The 13,347-nt window shown below is 39.9% G+C and overlaps 1 protein-coding gene across 2 annotated transcripts in view; it reads left to right on the top strand.

The window, feature by feature from the left end:
- Positions 1 to 13,347, top strand: part of EIF5B (eukaryotic translation initiation factor 5B) — a 70,058-nt gene that overhangs the window by 11,699 nt on the left and 45,012 nt on the right. For both annotated transcript variants that reach the window (XM_030570467.1, XM_030570471.1), the window contains exons 2-7: positions 8,635 to 8,760; positions 8,840 to 8,924; positions 9,343 to 9,994; positions 10,530 to 10,744; positions 10,973 to 11,123; positions 13,056 to 13,154. In XM_030570467.1, coding sequence (XP_030426327.1) covers positions 8,635 to 8,760; positions 8,840 to 8,924; positions 9,343 to 9,994; positions 10,530 to 10,744; positions 10,973 to 11,123; positions 13,056 to 13,154 — 1,328 coding nt within the window. The remainder of the gene's footprint in view (positions 1 to 8,634; positions 8,761 to 8,839; positions 8,925 to 9,342; positions 9,995 to 10,529; positions 10,745 to 10,972; positions 11,124 to 13,055; positions 13,155 to 13,347) is intronic.

The following is a 13,347-nucleotide window of genomic DNA, read 5'->3' as shown; positions in this document are numbered from 1 at the left end:
AAAAAAAAAAAAAAATCAACCTTGTGCTGGTGGCTCAGAGGATGAAAAGCAAACATGCGTCAGTCCACACAGCTTTGGATTGTTATTGAGTAGAACCCCTCAACAGCGTGGACACGTCCTCTGGAATGGTGGTTGAACCAAGAAGGGACTTATTAATCTTTTAATGCATCTGGCGCATAAATATCTGGCAATGCTGGCTACAACAGTGCCATGTGAACGCCTGTTCTCGCTTTCAGGTGACATTGTAAACAAGAAGCGGGCAGTATTATCTCCTGAAAAAGTAAACAAACTTGTTTGTCCTAGCAATTGGCTGAACAAGCAGTAGGACTGAGTGGACTTGTAGGCTCTAAAATTTTACATTGTTTTGTTTTTGAGTGCAGTTACACTAAAAAAAAAATTTACATTTGTTAGTTGCGCTTTCACAATAAAGAAATGGATTTACGGTGGTGTATGAGGTGAATTGAAAAATACTATTTCTTTTTAAAAAGAACAGGAATGCTTGTGGCACCTGAGAGACTAACAAATTTATTTCAGCATAAGCTTTCGTGGGCTACAACTCACTTCTTTGGATGCATAGAATGGAACACACAGGCAGAAGTTCTGTGCATCTGAAGAAGTGACCTGTAACCCACGAAAGCTCATGCTGAAATAAATTAATTAGTCTCTAAGGTGCCACAAGTACTCCTGTTCTTTTTGCGGATACAGACTAACACGGGCTGCTACTCTGAAACCTGTCACTATTTCTTTTGTTTATCATTTTTACAATGCAAATATTTTTAATATATAATAGGTATATCTCCAATTTATATATATTTCCTAGGACTAGAAGGGACCTTGAAAGGTCATCGAATCTAGCTCCCTGCCCTCACTAGCAGGACCAAGTACTGATTTTTTGCCCTAGATCCCTAAGTGGCCCCCTCAAGGATTGAACTCACAGCCCTGGGTTTAGCAGGCCAATGCTCAAACCACTGAGCTATCCCTCTCCGCCTCTCCAAATAATAATACAATATGAGCACTGTACACTTCGTATTCTCTATTGCAATTAAAATCAAAACATTAGAAAATGTAGAATAACATCCAAAAATATTTAATTTCAATTGGTTTAAAAAAAAAAAGAGAGAGAGAAATGACCATGAAATTATTTCACAACAATTTTGGCTAGGAAAACACGTTACGCTTTTTACCTTGTCACTTTTGAATTTTAAGTGTACTTTAAAAAAAAAAAAAAAGTGACTTTAAACTTTTCTCTTTCCCCGGTGGAGCTCTATAGCTATCAACCTATGCAAAATCCTAGACTTCTATTTAAAAAACAAAACAACCTCCCTCCCCCAAACTTTCTAGCTTTTTTACAAAGATACAACCTTCCAAGCATCAACAAAGCATAAAACTGCTGCAGTGCTGTTGTGTGTGCAGCCAAAATATTATATGAAATCCCATTAAAAAATATTGGTACCATAGCATATTAAAACTGAGATAATAAGCTTGAACATCATTTATGGATTTCATGAATCTGAACTGTGGTTTCTTAATGACTTTAAAATGGGACTTCAAGATTCCAGTTGTTGCAAGATGTTGCATCAGAAAAGGAATTTGCTCATAAAGTGTGCTTTTTTTTTTTTTTTTTTTTTTTTTTGTGGAACTTAGTTCATACCAATACTTAATTTTTAAACCAATTTATCTCCTGCTTTCCCTAACAAGGCAAGCCGCTGGGATAGGTTTCCTCAGGTCACATGCATATCACTAGGGATTTTCCACTTTTCTGACTCAATAGCTTGCAACTGCTTGGAATCTTATAAGTAAAAGAGCTATTGGATAGCTCTTGTATAGCTGGTTGAGCAGAGATAGGTGCTGTATCTTTACTTACTTACTTTCAACTTGAAATACTTCCCAGAATGGTGAGTAATGCTTTGATTCATATATGCAAGGTTTTGGGGAAATTAATAAACACATTACACTTCAGTAAATGGCTATAACAACATACATAATTTTGGAACATTCTGTGTTGCAGTTTCTATTTTAATACATTATATTAAGCGGGAGTTTTGAGTGGGAAGCCTTTGAGAATTATATCACTTAGCTTTTTGAAACTAACTGGACTAACAATTTGCAATTTTTATTTCATAATGCACTAACTACAAACAAAAATGACTTTTTAACTGAGATATAACATTAAATCTTTGCAAGGTGATTGTCGAGTAATAGTAACTGCTTCATAGTTTGGTTTGTGTAACTGAAGTGTGGTTTTTTTGTTTTTTTTTTTTTGTTTTTTTTTTCTTTATATGCCTGAGTTTTTCCCTGGCAAAAAATATCCCCTGAATCCAGTTAATACAGTAACTCCTCACTTAAACTTGTAGTTACGTTCCTGAAAAATGTGACTTTAAGTGAAACAATGTTAAACGAATCCAATTTCCCCATAAGAATTAATGTAAATGGGGGGTTTAGGTTCCAGGAAAATTTTTTTTCCTAGGTATTATATACATTTTCAACAATATAAGCGCAATTTAATACAGGTATAAGTTTTAACAATTTTAAAGAAACGGTTTAATACTAGAGTCATTGCTGCTGACTATGAAGCTTGGTGGACGTGGTAGAATCAGAGAGTGGAAGAGGATGGATTGTCTGGCTGCTCTTCTTGCTGTTCTTGCAAGCACAGGCACTGATTTTTCTGGGGGCAGGGGGCTCAACCCTCAGCCCATCCACTCCACCCCTTCCTCCAAGCACCCACCATTGACCTGCCTCTTCTTCCCCCTCACCTCCACCCCTTTTACTTTGCATGCTGTGTCCTCGCCCCCCCCCCCCTTTCTGAACACTGCAAGCCAGATGATTGCCGTGGGCAGGAGGTGGGCAGAGGAGGGGGAAGGCCCTGATCTGTGGGATCTGCCTTTGGCCGGGAGGTGAGGTCCAGCAAAGGACCGTCCAGGTGTGCTGATGGCCCGTTACAGGGAATCCACTCTCATAATGGCCATCCCAGAAACTTCTAGATGAGAGCATGTATACAATGGAGACTGCTTGACCAATGGGGACTGCTTGATCCAGGAGTGGCAGATGCTTCCCAAAAGTGTGTGTGGGGAGGGGGTGGATGTCCCAGAGGCACCTGAACTGTGGCCCCACCCTCACACCACCCATTCTCCCTGAGGCCCCGCCCTTCATTACTTGCCCTTATGGCCAGCAAAAAGTGGGAGAGCCTTGCCCCCCCCCTTCCAGCGCCACTTGCCTGATCCCTGTGTCACAGCAAAAGATCTTTCCAGCAAGCTGAAAGAAAATATAAAAGAGGGTAAGTGACATCATCACTTGACCTCTCTTGTCCTTCCTCCTCCTCCTCCTCCTCCTCCCCCCCCAACTTAACACCTGGAGAAACATCTGGAAGACAAAGACTTTGAACAGGGGTTGGAGGTCCCAGGCTGGAAAAGAGTCCCAGCCTGTGTATTGTATTGAGGAACTGTACAATCTGTCAGGGTGAGACACTGCTTGATTCAAATCCTGTTTTGTTTGTAGAACTCAGACTGCAAATTTATTTTTATTTCTTAAGTAACTAACTTTGATCTCTGCACTTGCTACTTATAATCACTTAAAAACTATCTTTATGTAGTTAATAAACCTGTTTTATATTTTACCTAAAAACATCCTGTTTTGAAGTGTTTGGGAAATCTCTGCTCAGTTTACAAAGACTAGTGTGTGTCCTTTCCACACTGAGAGAGGGGTAGACTGGATAATGAACTTACACTGGCCTGGCTTCTGACCAGTACAATATGGTACAGTTCTGGGGTGCAACACTGAGGACCTGGGGGAATTGGTTGGAACCTCCCTATTCATGGCCCATGAGTACCTGGGAAATCATTCTTGTAACTTGTTGGGTGTGTCCCTGCCTGTGGATGTCTGTGTGTAAGCGCAGTACCTGCCAATAGTTTGCAGCTTGACACAGCATCACAGTGTGAGAGGGAGCCCAAGTTAGTGCAGGAGAGAGCTCAGTGGTCCCATAGTCTAGGTTGCCCCCGGGGGATCCCATCACAACCATTTGAAGTGAAATGCTGAATGTGTCATAAGGTCTCAGTTTAGGGATTTCGTGTTCTTGTGTATAGGGTTTATCTACATTAGGGAACTGTAACAAAATATTCCAACTGGTTCTACCATTGCATCAGTTACACTAAATAGACTACTGTAGACAAATCTCCAGCAACTTCCCTCTGTGCATCTGAACTATTGGTAACACTAGGGAACTTTTTGGTTATAATTCCCTACTTTAGACAAGGCCTTGTTTTGAGGTTCTCTGAAATACTGTTAAACACTAGCCCTACTGTTTCTACTGTGTTATGAATAACTACTTAGATTTTCCTTATAGTTAAGTTTTTTTCCATTGTCTTAATGTGCTAGCAAACTTTGAGTAGAGAGAAAGAGACAAAGAACAAGTCATCATTCAAAAATCTTAAAAAGTCTGTAAAATTTTACAGTAATTTACTCCTCTAAAAGAAGCTTACGACATTTGAAGTTAGTTATATATGTTAACTCTTCAGAACACTAAAAACATCTCTGCTCCACCAAATCGTTTACCTTACACACTCACATTCCTGGGGCTCTTGCTTGTTTAGCAGTATTTGCTGGTGCTTATTTTTAGCAATATCGTAGTCTAATCTTTACTGATGATGATGATAAAGTCTTAAAATATGGGGGCCCTTTCGTGCCCTCCTTTATGTCCATCACAGAAATGGAAAAGCAGAAGTGAAAACTGCCTCCATCCCATTCCAGAATGCTACCTGGTTTCACCAATTAAAAAACAACAACAACAAATAACCCTCTACGTAAAGCAGGCAGTCATTATTAAGAAAAGACAAGAGTAGCAAGATTTTGAATTTTCAAAAGTTAAATGTTGCCAGCTCTGCTTTATTACAAGTGTGACAACTTTTGGTGTTTTGGTGTTTTTCTGAAATCCCCAGTTCCTCGAGTCAAGCAGTTTTGTGAGAATCTGATCTACTTTTCCAAAAAATTCTTATCCTCATGATTTCATAGAAAAGCCTGAAAACTTGGCTAAAACACCCAATGACAAACAAAAAAAAAGGACTCAAACTGTATTTTTAAAATCTCATCATTTGATGGGTCCTGATTCTTGGGATTTGATTTTTTTTTAAATGATTGAGCTTAGCAATATTAATACTTGCCAATTGTTAATTCACGCATTTGCTGCTGTCTTGGAAAATCTGGATTTCAAGAAAGTGCATTTCCTTTTGTGATATTTCTTTAGATATAGGGAGTCAGACACTTTTGGATCAGATTTCAGCAGTATTCAGCAGAATCCATCAAACAGCAGGGAGACATTTCAGAATCTAATGATGAGATGTTTGCATTTGGAACTGATGTGTGAGCGAGATGTCTGTGGTACTGATGGCAAATCTTGCCTCTTCAGGTAAAGATTCTGACTGCTAGAAGAGGCATGAGTAGCAAATTAGACATGCCAAGTAATACAGTGCCAAAAAAAGAAAATGGTAAGCTGAGAGAGTTTTGAGTTGAGTATCCAAATGCTTCATGTCATGGAGTGGGAAATTAAGGTAAAAGTATTTTCCTGTCCCTGAGGCGCTGGAGTAACTGCACATAGAACATTCATTTCTGGACATACCACCTTTTTAGAAAGATCTCCCTCAAATTTGTCAATAGAAGAAATGAACAAAAAGAATTATTGCGGCTGGAGGGATGGAGTTGAAAGACTAAAAGAATGAAATTTTATGGTTACAGAAGGGTACCCAGAATGAAGAGGAATTATTTAGTGTGGCACAAGAGGTAATTAGGGATTGGATTAGGAGGAAATTTAAGATATGTATCAAGAAAAAATTCATGATAGTATGATTTGTTAGAGTGTGAATAATTCTAAATGAAGTGTTGGAAACCTCTGTGCTTGGGACTCCCAAAATTAGACTGAGCAAAACACTATGGAATATGGTATAGGGAACTGCATGGCACTGGTCGAGAGATGGGCTATATGATTTAAAGGACCTTTTCTTTCTGTGACTTCTGTGGTTGAGTAAGGATGAACCTGTGTACAGTAACTCCTTGCTTAACATTGATATTCTTGAAAAATGCGACTTTAAGTGATGTTAAGCGAATCCAATTTCCCCGTAAGAATTAATGTAAATGAGGGGCGGGGTGTGTGTGTGTGTGTGTGTGTTAGGCTCCAGGGAAATTTTTTTTCACCAGACCAAAAACTCTGTCATATAGATATACACACAGTATACGTTTCAAACAAGCAATTTAGTACTGTTCACAGCTATGCTGATTGTGAAGCTTGGTTGAGGTGGTGAAGTTAGAGGGTGGAATAAGGAGGGATATTTCCCAGGGAATGCCTTGCTGCTAAATGATGATGAACTAGCACTTGGCTGAGCCCTCAAGGGTTAACACGTTGTTAATGTAGCCTCTCATCAAGGCAGCACGAACAGGAGGGATGGGAGACAGCATAGCAGACAGAGACAGATGCACACTTTGTGTGTCTGTGGGGGGAGAGAGATGCACGCTGCCCCTTTAAGTAAGCTGACTCACTCTTAAGTGCATTGTCTTTTTAAGTGGATCAGGAAGTTGACAGCACTTGCTGCCCCAAGCTCTCTCTGTCTGTGTCCCCTGCCTGCTCTATATGGAGAAGGAGTAAGCGGGATGTAGGAGTGGAGGGAGGGGACACCCTGACATTAGCGCTCCCCCTTCCTTCCCCTGCACTGCAAGCGGGAGTCTCTGGGAGCAGCTACAAGGCAGAGGGCAGGAGCAGCACATGGCAGTGGGGGGAGGGACGGCTGAACTGCCAGTAATTGATAGCCTGCTGGGTGGCTGCAGCACAGGGAACCTAGGGGAGCGGGGAGCTAATGGGGGGCTGCTGGTCCACCCTGGTTCCAAGCCCCCATCAGCTAGCTACAACGGGCTGCTCTTCCTGCATGCAGTGGACAAAGCAGATGGCTGCTAAACGACAACCGAGCATTGCGCAACTTTAAAGGAGCATGTTCCCTAATTGATCAGCAAGGTAACAACATTAACCAGGATGACTTTAAGTGAGGAGTTACTGTACTTATCTTGAAGGAAATCCATGTTATGTCAGAGATTCTCAAACTGGGAGGAGCCTCCCGCCAAGGGGTCACGGAATGTATTCCTGAGGGCATGAAAAGCTTTAGGGGGTTTAAAAAAAACCCCAAAACTTGCCAAGTGGCTGCAGAGCAGCAGCAGCTGCTGACTGGATGCGCAGCTCTGAGTCTGAAGGGAGTGCCACCACTGGCAGAAGCGGAGAAGTAAGGGTGACATGGTATGGTATTGTCACCCTTACTACTTTGCTGGTAGTGACGCTGCATTCAGAACTGGGGGACACAGAATGGGGGCACGATCAAATGAGTTTGAGAACCACTATGTTATGCTTTGGTGATGTAAATGCTAAAGGAGAAACTTTACCAATAGTATTTGCATTCTACAAACAATTTTTTGTTTTTTATTTTTCCTTCATGGTAACTAGTGTCTATAGCTTTGGGTAGGCTTTCTTTTGAATTTGTTAGAAATTATTGTTGGGATATGTAAGGGTTAAGTAGAGACATGAAAAACCGCTGGTGTGCTGGCATGGTATCAGAGTAGGCACAGGCATGCACTATTCCTTCACTTAATTTCCCCTCCCTTCTCCTTGTTAAGAATTGGTAAGTGTTGCAACTGCATAAGAAATGTGGGGATCTAAAGGATAACACTACTTTACCCAAAAAGTATCTCCTCTTGCCTTCCTTTCCCAGCTACATAAGCGAGCCCTGAGTCATGGCCCCTCCCTCCCTTCCCGAGAACTGTAGATTAAGGGAATTTGTAGCAACAAATTACTGCAAAGAATTTGTATTTTCAAGGTAAAGATGTGTGTATAATGGTGTAATCAGTCAATAGGGGTGGGAATAATCATGGTATGGGAGTTTCTGTTACTTCATAAGGGTTTTTGGGGTGTAGTAACAAATGTAGGCATTTACATACTAACTTAAAAAGAATGTAATGTAACTAATCCAGTGCTTACTTGACAATTGGGTAAAGGGGAACAAGTATCACAATAAAGAAGCCTGTTCTCCTATCCACCTTTGGGTCAACCTGCTCCTTTTTCTTGTAACAATTAGTTCTGGAATTTGGTTGTTATACTTTATTTTTTTAAAAAAACAACCGTTTCCATTTCTTTAAAAAACTATGGTGGTTCTCGCATAAACGAACATGTGTGATACAGATTTATTTTTTTCCTCTCTGATATTCTGGGTGTGTGTTTATATCTCCTCAGCAGGGGAGAAGAGAATTGAAGTTACTATGGTTTGGGATTGCTAAACTCAGTCTTCACCTTTTGGCGGTGCACAGTGATATTGGTTGGGATGCAGTGACTTTGCATTGCAGCACAGCCTGATATGTACATTTAGGGAAATTTTAATTGGCTTATGGAACTGCACTACAAAAGCTGTTCCCATATCATTAATTTTAAGATGGATGGGAGTCTAAATGTCTTATTTTAAATCTACTGTAAGATGAAAAATATATAAAATTACATTTCATTCTGAAATACCTGTGGAAATTGTTAAACATACTCATCTTGGTGACTCAAACTCCTTTAGGTGACTTCCTTTTTAATTTGAGCTTTTAGTAAAACTCGTCTATCTTTCTGTTTAGTGCCAAAGATGATCTTGACCTTGATGCGCTTGCTGCTGAAATAGAGGGAGCAGGTGCTGCCAAGGAGCAGGAACCACAAAAATCTAAAGGCAAAAAGAAAAAAGAAAAGAAGAAACAAGAATTTGAGTAAATAATTTTAACTCTTTCATTATTGTATTCAGTTAAAATAAACAAATACTTACATGATTTTAACTTCTTTCTTTAGTGAAGATGATATCCTAAAGGAGCTGGAAGAACTGTCTGTAGAGGCACAAGGAGGGAAGGTTGACCGAGAACTTGCTTCAGCAAAGGTGAAAGTTGAGGGGTTATTGAAAAATAGAAAGCATTTTGAAAGGGGCAGTTTTTGAGTAGTCGAATCTTTACTCACAGATTACATAAATTTTGGTGCTGCTGTATAGTGGGAGGACCTACATAAAGATTGCATCAGTGCAGAAGAGTAGTTAAATGCAATCGTTACTTTAAAATAGTAGTCAAACAGTGATAACTTTTAGCTTATACCACATTTGCACACAGATAAGCATTAGAAAAATGTGACTGATTAAGTAGAGTGTTCTTTATTGTGGGCTGCCTTTAGTTAGTTCAGGTATCCTTTTACTACTGCTCAAACTCTATCCTATATAAGAGGAGTCCTATATAATCTCTGAATTTTGCATTTGAAAACATTAAATTTTTCATGGAAAAAAAATGAAACATTTGTTTGATTACCAGACAGTAGAGAATGACGACCAAGAAATCAGCTTCTCAAAACAGGACAAAAAAAAGAGAGGGAAGAGTAAAAAAATCAGTTTTGACGATGATGACAGTGAAGAAATGGAGGGTAAGGATACAAAGTCTAAAAAGACTCAGAAACCAAAAACTGAAACTCACTCTGGCAGTGATGATGATGATGATTGTGAGATATTGCTTAAGAAAGGCAAAGGAAGAACTCAAAAATCAAATAAAAAGCGGGACCTTTCAGAAGAGGATGAAGCTAAGAAAAGTAAAGAGACTACACGAGCAGTGTCCTCAGGTGAGAGTGCTGATGAATCAGATGATTTCTCCCAATCTAAAAAGGGTCAAAAGAAAAATCAAAAGGGAAAGCCCGCTCCTAATGCTGAAAGTGGGGATGAGGAAGAGGAACCTTCATTCAAAATAAAAACAGTGGCTCAGAAGAAGGCAGAAAAAAAAGAGCGTGAGAGAAAAAAACGTGAGGAGGAAAAAGCCAAACTGAGAAAACAGAAGGAAAAGGAAGAGTTGGAAGCTGGTAAAGAACAGGTAAAACCGAAGGAGGTTCCAAAGAGCGTTGAAGAGGCAGCTTCTCCTGAAGCTATTCCAGCTGGTGCTGCAGGGGAAAAGGGAGAGGCTCCTACAGCAGCAGAAGGTTGGTAATTTTAGGGGAGTAATATTTGATGCAATTACACCTTTTTCCCTTTAATGATTAGTGAGCCAAACTGCTGGCAAACCAGTGATTGTGATTGCAGCTTTTTCCTAAGTCAATAATACTAAAGATACTTAGTAGCTATATATAATTTTATTTTTTTGTATGTGGTTCACCCATGGGCATTTTTCCTGGCCTGTACATTGTCCAGGTACATAGAAAGCAAATGTCACATGATGAATTCTCACCGTGTTATATATATATAGCTCTGTAGTGCAAACATAATTTTTCACCACTTGATAATTCTTAGACATCTATTATATGAACACATTAGAGTCTTATCACTATGATTTAAGAGTCAAATTTTTTCTTTTTCAGTATGAAATCAGAATCCACAATGTTTCTCAGATGTGGACTTAAGCAATCGCTTCTTGGCCTCGTGGCTGAGTGAAAACATTATTTAAAACACTACTTAACTAGCTGGAGTCCTTTAAAATTGAATTTGTGACACCTCTGAATATCTGTCTTTCTTATGTAGCTGATGATAATGAGGGGGACAAAAAGAAAAAAGACAAGAAGAAAAAGAAAGTTGAGAAAGAAGAGAAAGAAAAGAAAAAAGGTCCCAGTAAAGCTACAGTTAAGGCTATGCAAGAAGCCTTGGCTAAGATGAAAGAAGAGGAAGAAAGGGCAAAGAGAGAGGAGGAAGAGCGCTTAAAACGGCTTGAGGAACTAGAAGCTAAGCGTAAAGAGGAGGTACTGCATGTGTTCAGATGGGAATGGGTGAGGGGTAGGGAAGTGGTGGACCCCTACTCAGTCTGTTGCAGGATTAGCCCTTACTATGTATACAGTGAAAACTCACTGAAAGTAGTGGAAGATCCCCCTTCTTGCCAGCTATAAATTGTAATAAATCCTTGTAGTTTGATAACTAACTCCATAAAAATGCATAGTGATATTTTTCCATATCACTGTTTACATTCATAGGAACGCTTGGAACAAGAAAGAAAAGAAAGGAAGAAACAAAAAGAGAGAGAGAGAAAAGAGCGTTTGAAAAAGGAGGGAAAACTTTTAACTAAATCCCAGCGAGAAGCTAGAGCCAGAGCAGAGGCTACTCTTAAACTACTCCAAGCTCAGGGTAAGTAGTCTTGTAAAATCAAAACTCTTTTTATGCACTTACTGCTCAAGGAAAACTTTGCAGATTTTTCTGCTGTCTAGGTCCCATGTTGCTTCAAACAGAATATACCCAGAAATGCCATGTGTAAAACTGTGTTTCTGTGGCCAAGGAAAGCAATATTTTTATTTCAGATTTATTAACAAGAGTTAATGTTAAGATTCTGTCACAGGTATTTTTAGTAAAAGTCAGGGACAGGTTGTGGGCAATAAACAAAAATTCACGTAAGCCTGCAATCCTTCCTTGACTTTTACTAAAATTACCCTGGGGTGATGGGACCACAAACAGCACTGCCAGGGCTTGCAGCTGCTCCAGCTCCTCCACTGCTCCTGTGGCAGAGACTGACTGTTGCTGCTCCAGCCCTGGAAGGACTGACCCAACCCTGGCTGCTGCTCCAGCAGGCCCGGGGCTGGCCATGGGCCAGCTGTTTGGGTGGCCCTTCATCTTCCCTGGTCGCTGCTCCCCGAGACTGGCCGCGGCAGGCAGTGTTCCCAAAAGAAGGCATGGAGGTCCTGGAAAGTCATGGAATCTATGACCTCTGTGAAAGAATCGTGTCCTTAACAATAGTTATCCCAGTAGCTCTCTGTGCTTGTATAGATATTAAATATAACCATAAAGCCAGAAGGGAAAATTGGCTAATATAATATATTTGCCACCTTAATCTATGCATCAATTACAGCCAAAAATAAATGCCTATGAAGTATCACTTTCTTGGCCATCCCAATCTCAAAGGCCAGAAAAATTAGATGAGTCTTGCAGCATGTATTGAAAGTAAGTAATTTTGGTTCTTGGCAGACTAAGGGAGGAAGTGAATTCCAGAGGCGAGATCTCTTGTCTTTAAATCTGGAGGAAATTAGCTTGAGTGCCTCCACTGATCATAACTACATGCTATCTTGCTGAAAGAGAAGTGCTCTCAAGTATTCAGGATCCAAACCATTTAGGGACTCTGGCAAGAGTCGCTGGAATTTTTTTAAATAAAAAAAGGCTCATTAAGGCCAGGATTTCTGTACATTTACTGCTGTAGTTTATAACTAGCTTTCTCTGGAATCCTGCTGACTCATTGCAAAATTACACACCTCTGTGTAATCTTGTCAGATCTCAAACTTTGCAGGGTTTGGTCTTGGTGGTAATTGAGTGGAAGGTATTTAAGAGAAACCTATGTTGTTGCAGCAAATACCTGTGGTACTTCAGTGGCAATCCTTCTCTCTTGCACTAGGTCAACTTTCTGCTTTCATGCTGAAAGTTAATTTAAAGCAAATGAGAGAAGAGTGCCGCTGGAGGTCCCATCTTTCTGATGAGGTAGAAAATGAAGGTACCGATCTTCATTTTTTTGCTTATGTCTTGGCACACAATTATGTAACTTCAGAATCATAATACTTATACCAACAGGCAAAATACTACCTACTTAGCCTTCTTTAAAAGCTTAAGAAAAGAGAGATGGCAGGTAAGAAGTCTAAAGGCCCTAAAACAAGCTTTGTTTGTTAGGCCAGTTGAAAGTGAATTCCAGAATAGAGGATCCTTTACTGATGATGCCTTATCACTGCTAAATTTGAAATGTATATGTTTGTGGGATCAAATGTAAACCTCAGTCAAAAGTTTCAAACCTGGTACCTAATGTTAGACTCCTAAGCATAAATGACCTGACCCCTTTTATCCAGAGGTTATGAGCACCTGCAAATGCCACATGAAGATGCATGTCATTGGCACTTTCTTGCAAATCAGGCTACTCAACTGTCTAAATATACAGTTAGCCTAAGTTTGGGCAGGTTTGGAAAATTTTGGTCTTTAATTTAAACCAAATCTTACCTTTATTTTAGTTTTCCAACTTGGTCACTAATCTACAGGTTAGTTCTATTCATTGTAGTCTTTGAACTGTTCTAATTCTCATTTTTGCAGGTGTTGAAGTGCCATCAAAAGATTCCGTGCCAAAGAAGAGGCCAATTTATGAAGACAAGAAGAAAAAGAAGCAACAGCAGCAACAAGAAAACAAAGAAGGTGAGTGTATCTAACTTCAGCAAAAAATTCTTCATATAATAGACTAAACTGATTTTTCACTTTTCCTTTTCACAATTTATTTTTTGCTATTACTCTTGATCATTGTTTCCCAAACTTGGGACACCGCTTGTGTAGGGAAAACTCCTGGTGGGCCGGGCCAGTTTGTTTACCTGCCCCGTGGGCAGGTCTGGCC

The sequence above is a fragment of the Gopherus evgoodei genome, chromosome 1, assembly GCF_007399415.2.
Source record: "Gopherus evgoodei ecotype Sinaloan lineage chromosome 1, rGopEvg1_v1.p, whole genome shotgun sequence".
In the NCBI taxonomy this organism is placed as follows: Eukaryota; Metazoa; Chordata; order Testudines; family Testudinidae; genus Gopherus; species Gopherus evgoodei.
This window is presented reverse-complemented; position numbering and strand designations above follow the sequence as displayed.